General features: G+C 31.8%; 2 protein-coding genes across 2 annotated transcripts in view; both read left to right on the top strand.

The window, feature by feature from the left end:
• The window catches only part of LOC149373691 (homeodomain-interacting protein kinase 2-like), a 35,372-nt gene that overhangs the window by 6,226 nt on the left and 4,330 nt on the right, over positions 1-24,816 (top strand). The gene's annotated exons all lie outside the window — the stretch shown is intronic.
• On the top strand, positions 1,358-18,540 carry LOC149373692 (regulator of chromosome condensation-like). The gene is made up of 7 exons (XM_089595960.1): positions 1,358-1,429; positions 1,550-1,645; positions 16,689-16,808; positions 17,031-17,407; positions 17,512-17,875; positions 17,955-18,227; positions 18,309-18,540. Coding segments are annotated over exons 1-7 (1,413 nt in total). The 5' UTR covers positions 1,358-1,428; the 3' UTR covers positions 18,491-18,540.

The following is a 24,816-nucleotide window of genomic DNA, read 5'->3' as shown; positions in this document are numbered from 1 at the left end:
AGTTCTTTGAGCCCTAATTCACAGTGTCTTTCAGGTTTCAGGACATTTATCACCTAGTACAAGATCTACTTAGTTACCTTAGACATTTTTTGTTTACAATGCAAATTAAATTAAATCAAAATCTATGTAGATGTTCGAAATCAGTACTTAAGTAAGGGGTCAGATAGAAACTGAAATATGACAGTATAAAATATTGCTTAAAATGAATTTCCTTTTTGTATACGTCCAACTTTTTCGCATTGGTCCAGAATATACAGCAAAGTGAAGGAAAAATGGGTAGTCTCATAGCCAGGTAGGTCCAGTTTAAATACAAAATTTGTATCACTGTTAGAAGATTAATACTTAGATAAATATGAATTTTTTGCACATTTCAATCACATATTTTTTATATTGCAAATCATAATGAACATATTGATGCCATAAGATCGCCGATAGTGATTGAAAAGTATATGTATAAAAATACCTTTTATTTTGGTTTTTCATAAAAATGATCGTCCTTATAATAACAAATTATAGGGAATAAAAATATGAGTACTATCCAGTAGCGTACAAGAATGTAGTATTTTTCTAATGAATTATTCAAGTTTTTGTATTATAGAGTTAAAAAACAGTATGTAGGAAAAACAACTGGACAAATGCTTATGATTATTACCATATGTGTTATACAAGATCAAGAACATAAAAGACAGCTTGGGTTACTAGAAGTAGTTTTGCAAAACCCACTGTTTAATTATAGAGAATTTTACCCCCATATTAAGAATCAAAATTTTAATATTTGTATAACTAATGAAGGAAAAAATGCAAAGTCTGGCTACAATCATAAAAAGCCCTTAATGTCTTTACTTTAAGTTTATACAGGCGTTCACACACTGACAAAAAAATTTCCCAAGAGGATTACCAAGAAAACCATATTATCAGTGTAACGGTTGATGATAACAAATTCATTTAGAAGCTTGTGAAAGTCTACAGCCATATATACTAAAGCTATAGTCGTATCGTATTTTCGAGGCTGCATTCAGCAATGCTTTGTCTAGTTAAGTGTTAAATAATCATCAGTTGAAACAAATAACATGATATCGCTTTTCCCCAAACAGAAATTTTTTAGTAACTACATCACTTACCTGACAAAGCCACCAATTTGTTTGCTGTAGTCAGGTGATGAAATTTCATTTGGCTGCTTCTAGGCGACCAATCACCTATTAACAACGAACAATGACGTGGTGAATTGAGACAGTGATGTCGTGTTATTTTTCTCACACTCACGACAAATTTTAACTTGACTCCACCCCACGTGGCATTACTGTGGCAAGAGACCAGCTTTGGACTTCAGTGTTAGTACTGCCTCGCTCAGAGCAACTAAAATTTATTTGAACTACTTAGAAGTGTATTCGCGGCTCAACTTTAAAACTTCAAAAGGCATCTTTGAAGAGTAAGTGTAAACCAGTTTTTTTATTTTATTAACTATTAGTAATGCATATATGCCTTTTTTCTTTCCTTTATAAACTTAATTATTATTAAATGATCCTGTATTTTTTGTTTTGATTTACAGTGCAGCCGGAAAAAAAAGTTGGAAGAAAACGGCCCGCTAATGTCGAATTGCAGGATAAAACCAGAGCCGTAAAACGAGTTTTTATGCAGACTGATGGTAAGTACAGGTTATTATAATATTTAATTAAGTTGATGTTCTAACTTTATTGAACAAAAGTCTTTTGCGTATTTTCAATAGTCCCAAATTTCTAAATGTTTTATCATTGGTTGGTATCTGAAGAATATGCTTCTAAATATTTAATAATTTGTTAGTGTCTAAAATTGAATAATTTAAAAACAAAATTTATATCAGTGTTAGAAGATTCACACTTGAATAAATTATCAAGTTACTGTTATCAAGTCACTGTACATATAAATACCTTTTAGTACCTTAGGGGTTTTTTTTTCTTAAACATTCGGACGTTAAGTGCGCCCTCAATAGAAAAAATAGGCTTTTGCACCTGGTGAGCATCCAATAAAAGCAATCACAAGAAGTCCCCCAGGGCTGGCGATATGTGCCACCAGGTACAAAAACTACCATTTCATTTTGCTTTTTCATAGAAAAAGCTTTGTTATACACAAAAATTACGTAATACCAGCGAAACTATGAGTCACTATGTGTCTGTGTCTTATGGATCATAATTTTCTAGAGTAAGTTGCATTAAAAAGTGCCTTTAGCTTTAGTATTATTTCTATCAAATATGGGATTCAAATATATAAATAAGCTGTTGGTGAATACTATGTTAGTGAACTTCGCTAACTGTGATTTATTTTAAGAGCTCCTAGAGAACGTAGTACAGTAGTAAGTCAGTTTGATATGAGAGTTTTTAAAAAATTATTTCGAAAAAATTGAGATTTTTTACAATGTTTCAAGAAGATTGCTGTAAGGGAGAATGTAAAAGCACACATCGTCACGTTGTTGCTCAACACAAAATAAAAATTTAGCACATTCGTAATGAGTGTTTCAAAAAAAACCTTTAATTAAAAGATGATTTTTTTAAATTACCAACGTCTGAAAACAGAATATTATACTTGTGAAACTTGTGCAAGGATAAGATTTTTTTTTAATTTTACTAATCTGTTTTTCAAAATTGATGTGTTTTCGAGACTGCACTTAGCAATGCTTTGTTTAGTTAAGTATAAATTAATCGTCAGTTGAAACAGATAACGAGACAACATGATATCGCTTTTCCCAAAATATTAATTAAAAGTAATTATGTCACTTATACTTTTAGGAAAATAGCATTTCTTCATATTTATTTTCATAAGTGATATACTATTCATATTAAAAAGTACTGGATGTAGTCAAAGTCTGCAGTATAGAGCAATGGTGTACCTACTATAATTATTCTACAAGAGTAACTTACACCAGTACATTTTCCACGCATTAACATTATACTACCAGCTACTTCGTGATGTTTACAGTTCTTTAATGTATGCTAGATATATTTTTAGAAATCGTTCAAAGTTATGTCAGAAGCACTTGCGCCCTTTATTTTTCTTTTACTTAATTTTAACGTACAACCGAACAAAGTAACTTTTCTGCATTTTGTTTCATGTCAAAATTAAAAAGAATTATTTTTTTCTATCTATTATTCTGATTCTTTCTTCAAACTGATGATTGTATCAACAATTTCCTAATTTTAGATACCATACTAAACACTTAAGGATCTTAACTTTATAAAGTAATATAGTAATTTCAAAAATGACAGTTGAATTTAAAAGTGCGAACAAATCAAATAGTACCCAGCTCCAGATAATTTTAACAACGCTAACTAATTTTTTAAGTTAATTATTACTCTGATTTAACAAAATCGATACTTAAAATAATTCTTTCCAATAACCATATGCTGTATGTAAATCCATAGTTATTAATTAATTAGTTATCTTACATTATTAGTATATTACTCACCTAGGGAGTAAAAACAAAGAATGTCTCAGATTGCAGGCAATTGACGCCCGAGACGAAGCCGAGGGCGATAATCATGCGATCTAAGGAATTCTTTGTTTCCTCCCGTGGGTGGGTTGTAAGTATACGATTTTCCATAAATCCTGCGCCGAGAGACGGGATTTTCGTTCCGCGAAGTGGGACAAAAGTTCCTACTTTCAGCGCAGTATGATGAAAAAAATTTTAATTATTTCAAATATTAGCTTTTGAAACTATATTTTTTTAAACTCGTTTTCAAATTTCCCAGCTCTTCATAATTGTCGTCCAATTACAGAACGAATAAAAATGTTTTAGTTATGTGGCATTCGATCTTTAAGATGGGACTAATAATTACTTCCTAAGAAATACAGCAATTTAAAAATTACTAATGCATGAAGCTATTCTTTTGTAATTGCCTACTTTATCAAAAATATAGCATACAAAAAACCTTTGTCCTAAAATAATTTTCAGATTAAATTAGTAATAATTTAAATAGTGGCATCATTTCACAACTTCATAGACCAGTACAATTAAATGTTAGGAGGTTCATTCAGATCGAAAAGTCCTAACGTTTTTCTTTTTTTCATCTCATCGTAATAGTGTTTTAAGTAATATATATTATTTGAAACAAAAGAGCTGGAAGTCAAATTAGTTATGAACAATTCAGAGCCTGAAATCGGACTTTCTTTACTTTTCATTAAACATTCAAAAAATTATGGGTCGTACAAAAAAACGTTTTATCTAAAAGTTGTAGCCTACTTAGGTCTCTAAATTTTAAAAAATAAAGGATACGCCTCAACCAATAAATAAGTTGCAAATTAAATAATAACACGAAATTCTGCGAAATTTTTTTTATTAAATATCTACTGTCGCAAGTTAGTTAGGATGACCAAACTTTACAAATGTTACTCTAAACATATAAAAATAGCATTTCAAAAATCAAACCCATCCGCCCAATACTTCATAAACAATTCAATCTGCAATTAAAAAAAGGCAAAAAGTTGGATTGTTTATACAAGTTTTTTAGGCGATCTCCAATGACTGTCATTAAATTTACACAGTCAAATGATCATATATTTTGATAATCAGAAAAAATTATGTTTTTTTAAAAATAACCGTTTATTTCACTATGAATACGGTTTTAGGCTTTATTAATAACGAAATAATTTATTTAAATATTTGAGTATTGATTAAAATTGTATTGCATAGCTAGAACTTCTCCGCAAATTTAATAAGAAAGTGCCCTACAAACAATACAAATAAAGTTACGGTTTACAAAAAAAATCACTGTGGCTTTTTATACTGACATTTAGACGTGGAACTTTACCATAGTGAGGTCGAAATGTTATACTTTTCAATGATGACACTTAAAACACTGTACGACTTTCTATTTTGTTGTTGCAATGAAATTAAGTACAGCGTTACTCCGTATCATGCTAGATTACGCAATAATCCATTATTTATTTCCATCTTATTTAGTTAATAGGACAGTTATTTTTTCTCTGATTATTTTTCTCCATCTTAATTAGTTTTTTTTTTTCATACACATCGTGTAATTGTTGATTTTTTACTATGGACGAGTTAACTTAACCATATTGATTCCATTGAATTAACCCAATTACTTTTAATCTCTGACGTGATATGTCTTGCTAAGGAGGTTCAAAAAATAATATATACTGTTCCTAGCGTAACCTTTACACTATAAAAAACATAATCGTCAACAGAGAATAAGTTATTTGTTTCGTCATTAGCAACAGTTTTTCTTGAAATTAAATTGAACTTTACGATTTTTTGTTCCATGCTAGTTTTGTCTTTGTTCTTGTGGTTGTCATAGTGTCACTTACTGTGACTACGGTTTACCATATTAAATCGTTTGTTTATGTGATATGAATTTGTTTACTCGAGGAAAAATAATTCAAGGTATTGTTAATTCTAACTGTCCGACGGCACGGTACGTTTACACCGTAGAGCCGGACACTGTTTTCCTTATTGTCAGATGTCACGGTAACATTACACCATACCTACTAACGAGGAGATCTACAGCGTTTAGGATAAATAAAAAACAAGTGGCTATATTTATGCAAAACACTGTGTCTTGCATGTAAAGCATGACGAATCCTAAAGGTACCAAAGCAAAAAAATTCATTTTAATAACAAAATCCTATTGAGTATTACTTTATTATCATATCCAACTGAGTATTAGTATCAAAATACTAACTTTAAATTCAAACTAAAAATTGCTTTTACAGCCATTTTAAAAGTTTTTTGATATTAAGTATCTTAATAACAATATTATAAGTGAAATTGTTCAGAACAAAAAATTGTATTTCAAGAAGATCTACAATTTTCATGTTAGATACTTGATCTAAAAATGTGCTGTTGGAAAGTTACATGGTGTAAAATGGTTTTTTGACTATTTTAAAACGATGTCCATCGATTCACTCGTTAATACGGCACTTAGGAAAACACTTACTGCAGAAAAAAGATTTATTTTCATGAGTCCTACAACTTTTGTACTTGACATTTTGTTGTAGAATTTGAATTTATTCTGTAAAAGGGCGAAAACGTTATTTTCGTTGTTTTGATGTATATTTTATTGTATAAAGTATCCACACTGCAATTTTCAGCAAAGTGCATGATACAAAAAAGTTGTATTACAACGGAATCTACATCTTCATGTTTGAACGCAAACGTGTAAAATGAATGTGAAAAAAGTTGAAAAGATGAAATTAAAAAAACAAAATACTTTAATAATTTATAGGACTTTTTCTAAATTAAGTTCAGAATAAGAGAAAATGAGAATAAATGAGTTCTTCCAACAGAAAAAGAAATAAAAAGTTTCTCCAAATTAAAAAAAAAAAATTAAAAGAAACGTGGAAATTTTGAAAGTGAATCAAATAATAATGGTATCAGTGGTGGTAAGCAAAAAATTTATTATTTTATTATTTATTATTTATTATTTTACACAAGTTTAGAGTTAAATATGAAAGTTAAAAGAATTTATAAGGGGATCTAATACTCAGAAGACAATTTATACAATACGCAGGGCAAATTTACTCTACATGTTTACTTCTTAGTTTTATACGGTTGAGCAGTACGTTTTACCCAAGGGCAGAATTAACTATGTATACTGAGCGCGCGGTGGCTCAGTCGGCTAGGTCGTGGATTGACACGCAGGAGACCGTGGTTCGATTCCCGGCCAGTGCGACTTATCGGGCAAGTACCTCTGTGATTTTTCATATGTGCTTTTTCACCACACAATGCTCCTTGAGGAGGGTTTAGGCGACCTCCTCGCAGCATAATTGCCTAATTTCCCCCTACCCCCCTCCCAGTAATGGCAGGCCTCCCATCCCTCTTCCCTTCCTTCTCCAAAGTGCTAAGTGCCCATAGTAGTGCCCTTATTGAAGGAGCCGGACGTAGAGCACTATAATATAAAAAAAAAAAAAAAAACTTTATATACTCAATATTCACACCACCCATGTAAGAAAAAATCTTATTCACGATATTTGTGTTGCACACAGCATAAAAAATACTTTTCATATTAATTTTTATCATATAAAGGCTTAACTATATTTCATTAACGTGTGAATAAATATCGTTTACATTAAATTATGAAATGTTAAATGGCATTACGTTAGAAAAATGTAAAATGTCCTACAAAAAGCCCGTTTATGTGGCTTATGTACACAACCGACGATATGTACGTAACTAACGTTTGTAAGATTGTATCGCATGATTCTGGACTTACCCGTACAGTACATTATGATCGTTTGATTCTATTCTATGAGGTTTTACAAAGAAACGAGGACAACAATTTTTCAGAACGAGTATTTAGTACCTCCACATTTCAAATCAACTTTTTAGTTTTATTAGTATCAGAACAAATGTGACTAATCATTTATCGCATATAGTGGAGTTTATTTTGCTGTAGTAGTCGCAACAAAGTTTTTGATTTGCTCACAAACTTTAATCCTACAGTTTTATCTTAATAATTTCTTTAAAGTCCTTTTACTTTAGAAGATAAAATTTAAAAAATTTTAAAACCAAAGTACAAGATCAAGAAATTCCCAGAAAAGTACTGTCACGTACCATATGCTGGGCATATCAGACTGATTCACCCTAGTAACAACAAGCCAACGCTAGTAAAGGATACCAATACGGGGAACGAGCTTATATAAGGCCCTGCGAGACACGAATCGGGGCACTCGAGCGTCTTTTAGGCAAGAGACCGAACGATAAGTAGAAAACACCGCGCGAAACACACACGCCTCTGCCTTCAAGAAGCTAATAAATAATTGACCAACGAGTTGAGTTCTTTTCGTGAAGCACCTCCTTACCAGCTCCTTTATTCTACGTAACAGTACCGTGAAATCATAATTGTGTAAATTTGGAGAAGTTGCAAATCAAGCTAGATTAATATTTAATACTTTTCTTCTGATTTTTTTTTAAGTTAAGTCCATGACCCTATATTTTAAAGAATTCAATAGATTCTTTGTAAAAAAATACACAAGAACCATTTTTAATTTTTGAGATTAATCAAAGATTTTCGCAGATATAAATGATTTTGTGACCACTGTCCATAAAAGTAGATGTTAAATTGGTGAATTTTTAGAAGTGATTTGCGAAAAAATTAAGTTGTTAACCCCAGTATTTTCTTATCGCAAATGAATTTGGTATACTTTATTGATATAATTTCAGAATTTCGGAGGTTTTGATCAACCTGATAAATCGCCCAAGCCACCTTAATTTAGTAAGGTTCATCAAAGAAAAAAAATAACCAAAAAATCGTAACTTTTTCTTGGTATGACAGTGGTTAAGTTTTGTATCATGTTGTCATGACAAACGTGTCTTTGCAAATGTTACACACGTCTTAAAGTTATTCAATAAATAAATGATCGTCTAAATTACTGCACAATAAATATGTTTCTCGTGTAATGTTTCTAATGTTCAAAATTACATGACATCTGACTGTTTACAATACTTGGGCATAATTTCTTGACTGACAGTAGAACATGGCTTTTTTTATCAGATGCAATCATTAGAAATGACTGAACAAGTATGAATTATACTATTTGACGTACAATATGCAATATAAAGATGAATTCTAAATAATTATATTGGAAAATATAACTCAATTATAAAAAAAATTTTTGTATTTACTTTTCTTGCATAAAAAACGTGTGGGTGGTCAAATTTTTGGTAAATATATATACATGACTTACAAAGTAACTTTGTTTTATACACATTTCTTACAATGATGAAAAATACACTAAATTTCTACTAAATTTAAATGGAGAAACGGTATGACAAAATCTTTTTGATCATTTGGCAGCTCGTAAACTAATTAATCTATCATTTTTAATTTTTAGGGCTGCCATAAGACAAGACAATACGATATTTTTAGCATTTCATTATCGTTATCGACAAATACTCACAAATCAAGTCTTGCCTTGTTCTCGAGTTTTTCTTGTGCATGTGATCTTGATATTGTCTTTTCTTGTAAAAGTTCTTGTTCAAAAAATCTTGATCTTGTCTTTAAATATCCATAGTTTTAATATTTTATAAATTAAAATTATGATAGATGAAAAAAGTACGCTACAGTAAGATAAATAAAAGGTATCGGTAAACAAATAAATAAAGAATGTAGTTCTAACATAAATTTAAAGATATATATATTTTCATAAATATTTTAGATCTGACATATATATTGAAACATCGATTCTTATGAATGTAGTAACATCTTATATTTAGATGACTGGATTAATTGTGATATCAAATTAAATATTATTACACCTAATAATTTATTGAAATTTTTAAAGTAACGACAAAATATATTTTTATATTGAAGAAATTTTAGTTTTGTTGTTAGTTTTCTACAACGGTACTTTGCTAATTTTTTGTTTAAATTCGCTTTTTATCCAGGAAATACACCGTATGACTCGAATAGAAACATAGCTTAAAGAACATCGTTTTACTGTGACAAGATCAGAGGCTGCATAAAACAGCCGCTCAACTGGAACTGAACTTGGCATGATGGCAAGAAAATCTCTGGCCATCTTTGATAAAATAGGAATTCACTCTTGTTTCACTTCTTTTAACTATTGTAACATAGGATTTTTCGCGGGAACCCTGAGCCTGTCACAGTAGTTATTAATTTCGATTTTCTAATTTCACTGTTGTCTATTTTAACAGAGTACACTGACCTTAAATCTAAGTAGTTATTTTTCGGTTCGTTTGTTGCAGTATAATTTTGAATAAAATTTTTCGTATACACATTATAATAGTCTTTTTTGTAAATGGTTTCAGATTTTTGTAAAGCTACTTTTTTTAACTTTTTACTCCACGCAGTTTCATCGAAACCCTTATACTTATGACACGTTTCCAAAATTAAAAAAACAATATACATCCAGTTACATTTGCGATAATGCTTAGCTAACTTATCCAAACCAGATTGGAAATTATCGCAGTTGCCTGCTGAAAGTATTATAAATAAGATACTAAGTCCTGTAAGAAATCCCAATCAGAATTGCTTAAGTGATACTCTTGAAATTCTAAAACATTCATAAGAATCATATTTATAGCTAATTTTAGGTGTAGCGCAGTGTCGATGAGATCGCTTGTGCTATTCCATGTATAGCTCTAACATCTAAAGTCGGTTTAACGTATTTTATGTTTAAATCTCTGCATGAATTTTTTAATTGCATATTCAAGGTTTTATTCCGACGAATTTTTTTAATCAAACATCTTAATTTACAAATAATATTTTTGGAATTTTTTTTCACATTTATGTTCTCTTCATCATTACTTAAATCATTAATATTCACATCAGACTCTTTCACTTCAAAAATGTTCAGTATAGAAGATTTTGTTGGACAATCTGGACAATAAAAAGCACTGCCTTTTATCATAAACGTTTTGCCAGACAGGTATATATCATTACTCTTTAGTTTATTTGTAGAGTAAATTTTTTCGATTTAAATAATTTGTTTTTTTTTGTAAATCCAACGTTATCTAATGGCTTGTTTGTGATAAAAAAAAATTAAACAGTTAAGCTGCTCGATTATTATGTTATCGGTGAATTTTTTGTGCTGCAATATTTAAAAAGCTTTTGAGTCTATAAAAATATTTTGTAAATGCTGCTATAAACTAATACTCACTTGTGCCCATGGTCTATTCGCACTATTTATGTCATTTTTAAATTTTTCTAATTTATTTTCGAAGCAAAACGCTAAAATGTCCGATAACGGGCAATTTATGTATTCGACATCGTCAGCTATAGTAGCATCAAACTGCACATGTTAGAAGTTATAACTTCTTGCCCAAAAATTTTAGCGATGGGTTTAACAAAAATTTTTGAATATATTCTTACGTGATTCAAGTATTTGTCATACAATTCGTGACAGTTGAAGATTCTAGTTGAAACAAGTAATAATAAAAAAGTTTTATAAAGCTCGATTGGTAAGAGATCTTTTAACACAACCGACCCACAATACATAAAAAGAAAATCTGAATTCACACGCATTCCACGTTCCTCGTTCACCTAAAGAACACGTAGCTCTCTGGAATTCGCGAGGTACCTGGGGCTACCAATATTACAAAAGTGGCCAGATAATCTTAATATTATTTCACGATCTAGTTTGTTTTTTTCTCGAGTCCCAAGTTTCTAATAATTTTTTCGTGACTCCAATACGACAGAGATACATGAAGTCCAAGACAAAATGGTAAATCATGTCGACTTGAGAAATTGTTTTCAATGGAGAAATACCTATATAATTTTAACGGTCCTGATTGTCATGAAATTATTTATCTGTCCTAAGGGGTTTTTCTAAATAAGGAATTATAACTTTTTTTTATAGTAAATACCACTTTCAATGCAGTGCTCGCAACTCGAACAATCACAATGGTTTTTAATACATTTAATTAAAGATCTAGCCGGACGGTAACAGACAAAACACATGATGACAACTTAAAAATGCTTTATTTATCTCATTTCAGTTAGTAAGTTCATCGCATAATATTTCCGTGAATTTTAAAAAATGTGATCCAATTGACTTAGGTTTTCCGAAATTTTATTGTACAGCTATATGAAATGGATACTCTGCACACAATAGGTCAGAATTCTTTTGAACTGGATTTGAATAACGGCAATCCATCCATATTAAATTGTATTTTTACCACTTTGTTCAGATGTAACTGAGGTTTGATGATTTTTTTTAGTTGATTTGTCATTCCATAGTATGCCATTTGTGACATATCATTTTTGTTTGACATATTAAATTTGAAAATTTCTATTTTGCTTTGCTTCTTTTTTCTTAAGCAAGGTCTTATGCGAAAGAGGTAGTAAAGGTAAAAGCTATTTAATTCGCTTAATAAAAGTCTATCTGAGTGGGTGGAGAATTGTATTTCAATGCTAAATTTCTTAGAACTTTTGCAATCTTACAATCCGAATTTTGTGAAAGGTTTACTTGATTATGATTATTTAGTCCTTCATTAAAATTATTCTCAATTTTTGACAGCATTATCATTTGATTCTTTAATTGGAAAGAGAGGCCTCGTAGCCTTCTAAGCAAGGGAGTCAAAGTTAGAGTGCCAGGTCTCTCTTCTAGCTGCAACATAAAACCTCGGTTTTAGGGCGGCATATGAATCTTCGCTGTCCTTGTTTATGATACTGATGTCCCAGAGAAAGAGACAGGTAGTCGCTTCAAGTCACATATTGTGATTCTCCCATGTAGTGCTAGCGTTAGGCTTGGTGACTGCGGCGCGGGCGACGGTACGGGATGTGCTGCGTAGCAAGCTCCCAGAAAATTACCTACTTAATGCGCGAGTGCGCTTGATATTTATAAGCACCTAATTTTAAACTTACATTGTAACAAACAAACAAAAATGAGTCTATTTTTATGTAGTTATATGACCGATGGTCACAATACATGTAACCGTATACTAAGAAGACTTCGCCCATCGATTTTCTTTCTTGTTTTTAAAAACTTAACTCTGCCAATTTTTCAAATTTTTTAAACATCATGGCATTAATAAAATAAACTTAAGACCAGCTCTTTATACAAAAAATACCAATATTATTTTAAAGATCGCTTATCACACCGGCATTACCTGGTTACGTGACATACAACTATCTCACTTAAAAATATTGGGTGATGAAGTTGCTACAGTTCAAGTCACCTGTATTTTTTATAAACAATTCCTAGTTGATGAAGAAGAAGCCAACTTAAAATCCGAGTTGAAAAAGCAGTTAACTCAGATTTGGCTTCGAAAAGTAGTCAATTCAGGTTCGGGTTAAAACAAAGATTTTTCAAAAATCCAATGTTTCGGAAACATAATATAGTATGTTACTATAATAGAGCGTACTATACTTATTAAATTATGTGCTTTACAAGCCTGGTGTGTTAAGACGGAATTCTATGATTAGACTGTAGATATAATTTATTTTAAATGTTGTTGAAAAAAATTCTAAACTAATTTTTTTTTTATTTTTAAACGTCATTTTAAATGAACAATTTATTCCAACTACAAGCGATACTTTTTTGTGAACTTGAGTATAAAAAGTTGTTGTAGTTTTTAATTTTTTCCTAATCAGTAAACACATTAATTCTATGTAAACACGGCGTACTATTTTATAACATCTATAAAAACGGAAATATTCTTGTACAAAAGTAATAAGGTATATTATACACCACAACTTTATATTTTTGAAAGGATATTTACGTATACGTACGTTCACATACAACATTGATTATATTTCTTTTACATTTTCTCTCCCTGCTCTTATGATCATAGTAGGATAGTTTTTTAGTACCTAGTTTTGTAATGTTAATTAAATTATTACTTGGAAGATATTCCATTAAACATAATCAAGAATGAATAGTCTTGTATAGAGACCACGATAAAATTTTTTGTGATTCGATTCGAAAAAATTGTCTGGCAAAATGTTTTGAAATTTTGTAAGGTGATTTATCTAGAATTTAAGTGTGATTACTGCAAGTTTCATACATACATAAACTATTTGGAATCTGCAATACGTCAATTTTACGATGTTAATGTAAGATTTAAAAAAAAGTTTCTTAATGTTTCTACGTCTTACTTAATAATTAAGTTTCACAGATTAAAATTATTCCCTTTTACTAAATTTATAGTAATAATTTTTAAATGTATAAGACTTGGAATTAGTATTATGCATTATTAATAAATAGTTTCCAGTCATTTGAATATGTACGTTAAACATATTAATCATTAGTATTAGGATTCTATTAAAAATGTGAAATCTTACTCGTAAAAAATAGATACTTTGTATGAGTTATTTACATCTGTAAAAATGTTTACAAAAAACGTTAAGTCTATTAAAAAAATGAAGAAGACACTGTAATAACAGTCGTTAATTGACCAGACATCTGATAACAGAGTTTCTGGTTTTTTCTATTTTATAAATATTTTTCAATGTCACATGTTTTAATCAATCATTTACTAATAAAACTTTTTCTTTCTATTGAATGTGATTGATTTTTCAAATTTCAATTACTTTAGGAACAATTTGAGTAAATAAGTAAGAGCTTGACCCATATGAAGTACTTTTTGTTTGTTTGTTTGTTGATAACAGTTATTATTTTTTTTTTTCTACGTCTTTTAATGTAACGTCCAGAAATAACTTCCTTACTATACCAATATTTTTGAAATAGTGGTGTACTATCGGGTCTTTGTCTTCTAATTTAAACTCATTTTTCTTTAATTCACTGAAATCTACTGAAACATCTTTTTTCGTAAACAGCTGCCATCGTTTTGCCCGATTGAGCACTCCGATTAGTGTAAATGTAGGGTACAGTTATATAACTTGTAAGCAAAAAAGCGAACTCTAAAAAACAATATTCAGTTTAGCATTTCTTTCTTCGTTATGTAACAATGGTTTTCGTCATTTTACTGTCTCCTGCTTTTATGTGAGAACACATATCAAATTTATTTTAATCCCTAACCATCTCTTATGGAAGATTTACTTATTTTATCTTAAGGAAAAGTCAAGGTACTTCAGAAGATATTTCTATTTAACATTATGGCTTACAATTTTTATTGTTCTTGAACTAATTATTTCAAAGCGTAACAGTGACAATATCTACTGAAAATAAGCTATAGTCTTAAAGTAAATAATACATTATTCATCAAGTTGTACATGAAGAATACCTTGCATATTGTAACAAATGTCTGGATACCAAAAAATCCTAAAGAAAATTAGTCAAAAAGTAAAAAGTAGTATAATTTAGATCATTAATTGTCAAGATTTCGTGTACATTGTCTAGCCATTTGCAGACAATCGAAAATTTATTAGATGTAGTAGTAGGTACATACACAACACGGTGATGGTTGCTCGTAGCTGTTATCGATACTACGTAGAAATGACATATCTGCTGTAGCATAAAATTAAGATAGAAAAGTTCAACCAATGTTGACGTTTAAAATAAAAACAAAAACTTAAATAAATTTGATATGCTCTGTTTATTCTGTGCTCAGGCTCTACCTCACGCTGCACAAATATAGGGATTGGCACTGAACAACCACATCCTAAAAAAGTAAAAGAGAAATGTCCACAGCGTACTTTTTCTAACGTTTCCAGACGGTAGGGCCATCCTATATACGGTTTCTTATAAAACTGTATGGATTGTGAAAGGACTCCATATTTTTAAAAATCAATTACAAATCATAGTTTTTATTAATAATCAGCACTATCGTATTCTACACCCGGTATATAATTTTATTGATAAAAATTTCTGTTATACTTTCGATCAAAACACAAAGAAATTTAAAAATATTTTCTGCACACCCCCGCTGAAAGTGCTTCATGCCTGACCTGCTTCAAAACAGGTAATCAGCTCTTTTGGTGAGGGTAGACAGAAAAATAGTATACGCACCACGTTCGGAGGTTAAGAAATAACCTAGATTTTTCTATTTAAACATACACATATCAAATGTACTAGCCAAAAATTACAAAAAAACTCACCTTATTGTGTGCTCTATTACCCTGTCGCACACGGGATTCTACCCAGACCCAAGACTAGTTTACGTTTTATTGGTTTTATCAATATCTAATCAAAAGTTTTTGTGCACTATGACTTATAATATACATAATACATGATATCTTAAATGACGTAGTGAAAATACCTTATTGGGTGTAAATACCTGATTTCAATTGTAATACAATACTTACATATCAGTGTGCCTGTTACAACATATTACACTTAAGTTCTTTATCCTACATATGCTGTGATCACTTTGGCTAGTTGAATAAAAATAAAAATAGTACCAACCACAAGATAAATTGTTAGTGACTGATTAAATAACACGGAATTTTACAAATCTTTGTACTCAACTTGCTTCAAATTTTCAAATAATTTCTGTGTGCCTTAAAATTGTTAAATTATATGACGTTCTGTTGGAACTATTTATTCTACTTTTTAAGGTTTTCTTAGATAAAATAAACTTTAAGCATAACTCTACAGAACAATAAAAAAAAACGATATACGAAAAACTCGGATATTTGCAATACCGTTTGCCTAAGAAATTATCAAGAAATTCAAGCACATAGGTGTAATTCTACTTGATTTAATCCCGTAATTTTCACTCGGATTGAAAATAATTAACATAACTTAAAACAAGAATTTTTTAAAATTGTTGAGATTACAATCTATTTGAGGGAAAAAAAAAATGCATGTGGTGAGCCATGAATATTAAATTTTCATTCAGATTTTCTAACAAGGAATTTTATTTTACGATTCATACAACGAATTTTATTGTACACATGAGAAGAAACGAAAAGTCTAGACAAACAAATACTTAAACATATTTACAAATTATGTGGTAAGAAATTATACTCACCCTATATTTGCAACTCAACAACGATAATCTCCCACGTTCTTCAAAATTGTAATTGTTTTTTGTATTTTTCACACTTACATTGATATAAGACAGTATTGTGCCTTAAAAGAGCTTACAATCAGTATAAAAAATTACGAGTAGATTACAGTTGCTCTTTAAAAAACTATGTTATAAGTTTATTGTCATCGTTCAACTGGCTCAATGACATAGCTTCGAAAGGTCTTTCGCAATTGTGTAAACTTCTGTATTCACTAGATAATTTATTTTTTAAACCTATTACCATACACATATGCTACTTTTATTGCTTTATTATTCATTCAAGTATAAATAAATAACCCTTTGTTTATCTATTTCTCAACAGTGCCACCGAAAAAAAAAGTCACACTTAAACGAAAGTCTTCAGTACCGCAAGACAAGTCAGCCATACCCGTAAAACGGGCTAGGACTTGTAAAAAAAAACAAGAAATATTGGAGATTGAGGGTACGTGAATTCTAGTTTTTTGCATATTTTGAACCTTATCGCAGGATTTTTTTGTGGTTGCCATAATATCGTAGATGCAGTTTTTCACACAATTTTCTAGATCGAACTAATGTAAAAAGTTACAAGTTAATCAAACATTATAAGCCCATAAATCTGTCCCGTGAAATTAATGACGAACAAAAATCTAGTACTCCCCAGATAATGATAATTCACATTTTTTAGATCCAGTAGCTAAAGAGATCCGCCGACAAGGGAGCACTTGTGGTGCGACACTTACATGTGGCCAAGGGGACACTGGCCAGCTGGGACTAGGAGAGGAAGTCCTAGAAAAAACAAGATTCACGGAAGTCTCGCAATTAACAGATGTAATTTCCATTGCTGGAGGAGGCATGCATAACATAATCCTCACCAAAGATGGTCGCGTTGCAACTTTTGGTTGCAACGACGAAGGGGCATTGGGGAGAGACACTACAGAATGTGGAGAATCTACCCCGGGATTTGTAGAGTTACCTGCGCGGGCTTTACAAGTAACCGCGGGTGATTCCCATAGTGCCGCTCTCCTTGAAGATGGGAGGGTTTATTGTTGGGGAGCATTTCGGGTAAGAGAAAGCTTGTTAATTTATAATGAAAAAAACTAAGAACTAATAATTCAGGTAGCAGTAATAAGCATTTTAATAAATTGTCACATGATTTCACTTTGTAGGATTCGCATGGAACATTAGGGCTGGTGACGAGAAAAAAAGAAGAGACTCCGACTAACATACTTCCAAATAAAAAATTTCTGAAAATATCATCTGGTTCGGACCATCTTGTGCTACTCGATAACACTGGCACAGTGTTTACATTGGGATGTGCTGAGCAGGGCCAGCTCGGCAGAGTTTCCATTAGGAAAGTGGACCGCCACACAAGACGAGGAAAGGACCAACTCCTCACCCCAGAGAAAGTCCACTTTAACATAAAAAAGAATATCAGTATTAAAAACATCTGGGCGGGAAGCTTTTCCACGTTTGCTGAAGCAGGGAATGGCGACCTGTACGTGTGCGGACTTAATAATTATAACCAGATCGGTATGTTAGTTTTTATAAGAAAATTTTTAAAATAAATGTTTGACCTGATTCGAATAACTTATTTTTCATTCAATTTTAGGTCTCAAAGGATGTGATAGAACCTTACACCCTAAGGTTTCGAACACATTCAGCAGACACAGATGGATGCAAATCAGCTCAGGTCAGCATCACACTGTCGCTGTGAACGATAAAGGACGAGTTTATACAATTGGGCGTAAGGAATACGGAAGATTAGGCCTTGGGAGCCTATGCGAGGATGCTCAGGAGCTGATGCCAGTGCCCAAGCTGGAAAACTTAAAGTGCATTGACGTGGCAGCTGGTACTGCACAGTCGTTTGCCGTCACAAATACTGGTAAGTCTAATTATAGTATGCGAAATAAAAATTAATGTCTACAATATACGATAACGAATTAATCTCGACAATTTTTTTCAGGAACACTCTATGCCTGGGGCATGGGCTCGGAAGGTCAGTTAGGAACTGGTAAAGAGGAAGATATATACGAGCCTGAATTAATTAATTCAAAACACGTCAAAGATGCATTCGTCCTCCAGGTATCTGGAGGAGGGCAGCACACGATTGTTTTAGTAAAAAAACCACATTCCTCGTTAATATAATGGTATGCTGCCCTTCATCTGATACCTGAAGAAACTTGTTACACTAGAATATGTATAACAATGAATTTAAGTTTTCTGTTAGTAATAGTGTAAGATTTCAGTGATTAGTCACATCGAGGTGTTAAGTTATGATTTTATTATGTTTTATTGTTTTAAATATATCTGTGTAAGCTCAACTATTTTAAGCTTACTCTCTCACAACTATTTTGTCGTGTAGGGTTTTTCATGCGTAGTTTTTGTATCTTCATATTATTTGTCTGAGGTTATCCTTTCTAATATTAATTTTTTCTTAACATATGTTTACTAAGCTTATGTTTTAAAATGTTTGTAGATTTTATCTTTTGGTTTTTAAATACATAACTTTGTACTGTACTTATAGTTTTCCAGTTTTATTTGTTTTTCTACTCTGTAGTCTATCATATCCTTGAGTCCTTGAGGTATTTAATTTGCTTACAAACTTGTCTAATTATTGAGGAAAACATTCTTTTATTATTCATAGAAAGCCAGGTTTCACAAGTTACACATTTTTTATGCAAATATTTAACGGGTTGTAAAGAGATTCCATTAAAGAATCAACGTCCATTTTTACCATACCAATTTCTTTTTAGACGTAGAACATGATGTCATATTAATTAGCAGTATAAATCCTTTTTCAATGTATTCAAACTTTAATCTCTAGATTTGGTGGGAACCTGTAACTTCCGACCAGTTTATCTTTGCTATCTCATCTTTTTTATCATTTAAAAATTAATAAATAAATAATGAATTCTTGATTTTTATTTATCAGTGGTAAAAAAAAATTTGTTGGACCCCAACTGAATGTTTGTCCAAGAAGTAAGAAATCAAAGTTCTTCACCATTAAAAAACTGCTAAACTAATTAAATTTTTAGATTTTTAAAACCTAAATTAAAATATTATTTTAAAAAGGAGTACTTTATGATACTATACGATATTTCATACTGTCGAGATTTTTTTAAAGCACTGCGTTTTAAAAAATGGAGAGGTGTAAGGATACAAAACTGTGTTGTAATTGTTTGAGACAAAGGTATTCTCGTCACGATTTTTAAAAATAATCCGTGACAGCTATGCTCCAGCCATCATCATATACTTTCACATTCCAACAAAAATTTGAGTCGGTTGCAAAATATTTCTCAATCATCTTCCCGGAAAGTCAGAGTTAGCAAAGCTAGGAAACATGTGAGCGCCAGATCAGAAGTTCAGAATTATGATTAAAATCAATAATGTTAGTAAGAATAGTACCTCAATTCGTGATTGATTTAAAAAATTTAAAATTGATTCACACTTCCATGAAAGAAAGCCAACACGGCCCAACAGTGACCCAACACCGGTAGGTACCCATTATTGACAATACTGCTCGCCAATACTGATCCGTAGTTGTATGGTTGTTAAAATGATCATATTGGTCCAAAATTTACCATGCAGTACAATTTATAACTGGATTAATTTTAAAAACAGTATTTTCTCTAATTTTTGTCTATTTTCTTCCCCGCTTTTGTACAGACGTTTTTGTAAATAAGTGTTGAATACGAAAGCATTTTTCCAGTTTTACGTAAACAAACTTGGGTTATTTTTTTCACTTCTCTTTCTTCCCGTTGTAAGACGAAAATTGCAATGCACGATCATATGGCACAATTACTGCAAAGAATTCAATATAAGTATTTGTTTAAATCACTGGAATATCTTTGAAAATATATGCTATATATGAATTTGTATGTCCCGCACAAAGTATGACTTTAGGCTACAAATAATTAAAAACAAATGACATGTAGGATCTCTTGAGGTTAAAATTATTTTTTTTTCTCTAAGTATTGACTAAGTATCGACAACGTATATGGCTAGTACATGGCAGCTACTATTATTTGACAGAACCAGCTAACAGTCCAGGACCAATACAGTTTTTGAGAATTCGGTCCAATATGATCATTTCGACATTGGAGGGAGTATTGACCAACGCCTTGCATACAATTATCAGTTTGTCGGTGCTTCACAGTAATTCGGCCGTATTGTCAGCCTGGGCAATTTTTTTATGAGCTATTTGAGACGAAGGATTTACAGTAACAGTAATTAATTCAGAAATTGTTAGAGAAATGGGACCTGAAAAAACACTTACCAATAGTATTTTAAAGGGAGCTCGTTTCATGATTTTTTAGTGCGATGTTTTTTTAATGTTTACAATTTGACTTTTTTTGGTACAATATCTTGTAACGGTACAGTCACATATTCTTTTTTTGGCAAAAATCTAAAATGATGCTAAAAAAATATATATCCACCAGTAGTCAATACAGAACATAAAATCAAATAATGTAAGATCTAAAAATACTTTGCTTAAATACTTGTAAAGACAGGAATGTACGACATGTGTTTTCCACCAAACAAATATTCAGATGCACTATCTTGTTTGCTAAAAAAACCAAAGTAAAATCCTACTAAAAGGCTGATGCCAAGTAAGCCGCTGAATAGTATATAGTCTGTACACCCAAATGTTAATTGCAGTATACTGTTGCCAAACGTAGGCAATGAAGTACTCATTGTTGTATTCATTTTCTTCTTTTCTTTATTTTCTAACTTGTGATAAGTAAATTTCAAATACCACAGTTTAAAGAAACGCTCATTTTCATAGCTGCTTCGATGCTACGAGTTATTTTCATTAGGGGTATACAGTAAAATCAAAACTGTAATCTGAAACATTTATCAAAATATTGCAACTACACTTGGCATTAAATTAGCGTCTGCAGTTAAACTTATGGGTTTTTGTATGAAAAATAATTTGTATTTTAAAATGTTTCAGTTTACTTCAACATTCACTTAATGGGTGTTTTCCACAATCGTCACCAGCAAGTAATTTAAGGTTGCGCTCTACGCTACCATCAAGTCGATAAGTTAACTACCTTGAATTAACTGGCGCTCTGTTCCGTAATCTGGCCAGTTAAAATAGCAGACGACAGTCAACAGCGATGAAATCTTCACTTTTTTCTCGACTTTCACGTCGTCTGCTGTTTTAACGTGCAGATTACGAAATATATTTGTTGTCTTGTTGACTTACTGATCTGACAGTCACGTACAGAGCGCAAATTTAAATTACTTGCTGTTGACGACGATTGCGGAAAACACCCCAAGCGGCGTTACCACCACGACCTATACGTAACTTAACAGCCTCTGATTTTATCATTCTGGTAAAGAGAGCACGGTGTAAGATGTACTTGAAGTTATGTGTAGTAATTAAAGAAATTACTACTAAGTAATGCCATATAGTCGATTTCATTAAACCATATGAATATCTCTATTTTGAGAGGTCGACTTTTAAGTGTAAAATAAATTGTAAACTTGCCGCAAACAGCATAAACCACGTTAACTTTCTATTATCTATCTATAAAATTAGATGCGGCTGGTTTGTAATTATCAAAATGACTTTGCTGTAAATAGCAATAGTTTATGGCGATCAAGTGATGCCATGATAAGAGAAAAAAAAATGTGTGATGTTTCGTCCCGGGAGCACGCCAGGACTCATCAGTAAGGCTGATGACATGCTCCCTGCCTTAGACACCTATATTGGTGGGGGTACCCTAGCTCAATATTAAACGCCCTTATAAATTAACCAACATGAAAATCCGGGCACTTGCGAGTAGGTTAACTTCAATGGTTGGACCCCTAGCGGATGGTTGGAGAAAGACGGAGAGCAGTAGTGACCATGTGGTAGTGAGGGTTCCCACACACACTTCCCTTCCAGTTACGACGCCGGAATGGCCGAATGAAGGAGTAGTGACGATATGTGAGAAGTACGCGGTAACGTGTGTATGACGTGCAAGATGTGGTGTATTAACAGAAGGCAAGATAGGGGAGAAAGAAGTTGATAGGGTAGATCTCTGAATCCTCCACGCTCTTGTAGAGTCCTAGAGAGAGGCGAGCAGAAGCTCTAGCCACGACCGAGACCAGAGGTCATATCGGAGAAAGAGAGGAAGGAAGCTAGTTGCTGTCCCGAGGCGTAGAGAATACGGAGATGCTATTAGAAGGTTGCATATGTTCAAATTTTCGGGGTCACCAATATGGCGATCGAGTGATGCCATGATAAGAGAGAAAAGATTGTGTGATGTTTCGTCCCGGGAGCACGCCAGGACTCATCAGTAAGGCTGATGACGTGCTCCCTGCCTTAAACACCTTTATTGGTGGGGGTACCCTAGCTCAATCTCAAACGCCCTTATAAATTAACCAACATGAAAATCCGGGCACTTGCGAGTAGGTTAACTTCAATGGTTGGACCCCTAGCGAATGGTTGGAGAAAGACGGAGAGCAGTAGTGACCATGTGGTAGTGAGGGTCCCCACAAGTTATTTGGATCAGCGCCATCTAGCGGTCTTAATTTTTTGGCCAAAAGTGGCTCCTAAAATTCTTAATCAGAGCATTTTTAATTAGAGCCATTTAGTCTATTACAAACCAGCCGCAACTTATGATGAAGCTATAAAATAAAAAAATAACAATACATGTGTTTTAGGCAGCAAGTTAACAATCTATTTTTTACCAAAAAATCGACCTGCTATGTGTTTGTACTTTTAAAGATAAATTTTCAAGCATAAGATGGATTGTTAACTTGCCGCCAAAAACACACGTATTTTTATTTTTTTATTTAATAGCTTTACTATAAGTTGCGGCTGGTTTTTAATTGACTAAATGGCTCTAATCCTGAATGCTCTGATTGAGAATTTTAGGAGCCACTTTTGACCAAAAAATAAAGACCGCTAGATGGCGCTAATCCAAAACAATTATTGCTACTTACAGTAAAGTCACTTTATCAGTTATAAACCAGCCGCAAATGATTTTATAAATAGACGATAAATAGTTGACATTTTTTGTGCTACTTGCGGCAAGTTTCTACATCAATATACTACATATTTTATATGGCTCATAAAATCGACAATATTTACAAAATTACAACACTCTTGACCTTTTACCATTCACTCAGGTAAGCACAAATTAATCAGTCCATTAAAGAGACAACCGAAGAAAAATGGCCTAAAAAAGAAGCACAGTCACACGAAAAGTGATCAGAGAAGGTTGGGTTCTTTGTTCACTTATAACACTTAAAATTTACATCTCTGTAATGAATGTATTTTTCAATTAGTGAGATCCGATGCTCCATTTCAGGAGACTCTTCGTGTGGCTGCTTCTTTTTAAGACCTTTTTTCTTCAGTTGTCTCTTTTCGACTGATTAATTTACATGTATATTTGATCGTGATTCACGATTTCTGTAACACAAATTTTGTTATGTACATATTATATAAGTTAACTGTTTATTGGAAATCTAAAGATAAAGGGCTGTTCTTTTATTAGTTAATAGTAAAAGGTCAAGAGTATTGTAATTTTATAAATATTGTCGATTTTATGAGCAATACAACATAAGTAGAATATTGATAGTTTTGGAGGTCGATTTTCAGGTAAAAGATAAATTGTAAAGCAATCTAAATTAAGTGAGATCCAATGCTCCATTTTTAGAAGACTTCCTGTGTAACTGAACTTCTTTTTTAAACTTTTTTTCTTTAGTTGTCTCTTTTGTACGTATTACTTTACGTATCTATTTAATCATTGTTCAAGATTTCTGTAACACAAATCTGGGTATGTACATATTATATAAGTTAGCTGTTTATTTAAACTAGAAAGTTAAAGGGCTGTGCTTCTGCGAGTTAATGATAAAAGGTCCAAAGTATTTTAATTTTGTAAATATGGTAGATTTTATGAGCCGTATAAGATAAGTGGAATATTTATACTTTTTAGGGTCCATTTACAGGTAAAAGACATATTGTAAACTTGCCGCAAGTAGCACAAAAAATGTCAACTATTTATCGTCTATTTATGAAATTATTTGCGGCTGGTTTAAAATTAATGAAGTGACTTTACTGTAAGTAGCAAAAATTATTTTGGATCAGCGCTATCTAGCGGTCTTTATTTTTTGGTCAAAAGTGGCTCCTAAAATTCTTAATCAGAGCATTCAGGGAAAGAGCCATTTAGTCAATTATAAACCAGCCGCAACTTATAGTGAAGCTATTAAATAAAAAAATAACAATACGTACGTTTTTAGCGGCAAGTTAACAATCTATCTAATGCTTGAAAATTTATCTTCAAAAGTACAAACACATAGCAGGTCGATTTTTTGGTAGAAAATGGATTGTTAACTTGCCGCCTAAAACACACATATTGTTATTTTTATATTTTATAGCTTCATCATAAGTTGCGGCTGGTTTGTAATAGACTAAATAGCTCTAATTCAGAATGCTCTGATTGAGAATTTTAGAAGCCACTTTTGGCCAAAAAATT

Source organism: Copidosoma floridanum, unplaced genomic scaffold (assembly GCF_036245765.1).
Source record: "Copidosoma floridanum isolate Cflo_tuat_1 unplaced genomic scaffold, Cflo_Japanese_pri ptg000029l, whole genome shotgun sequence".
Classification (NCBI taxonomy): Eukaryota; Metazoa; Arthropoda; class Insecta; order Hymenoptera; family Encyrtidae; genus Copidosoma; species Copidosoma floridanum.
This window is presented reverse-complemented; position numbering and strand designations above follow the sequence as displayed.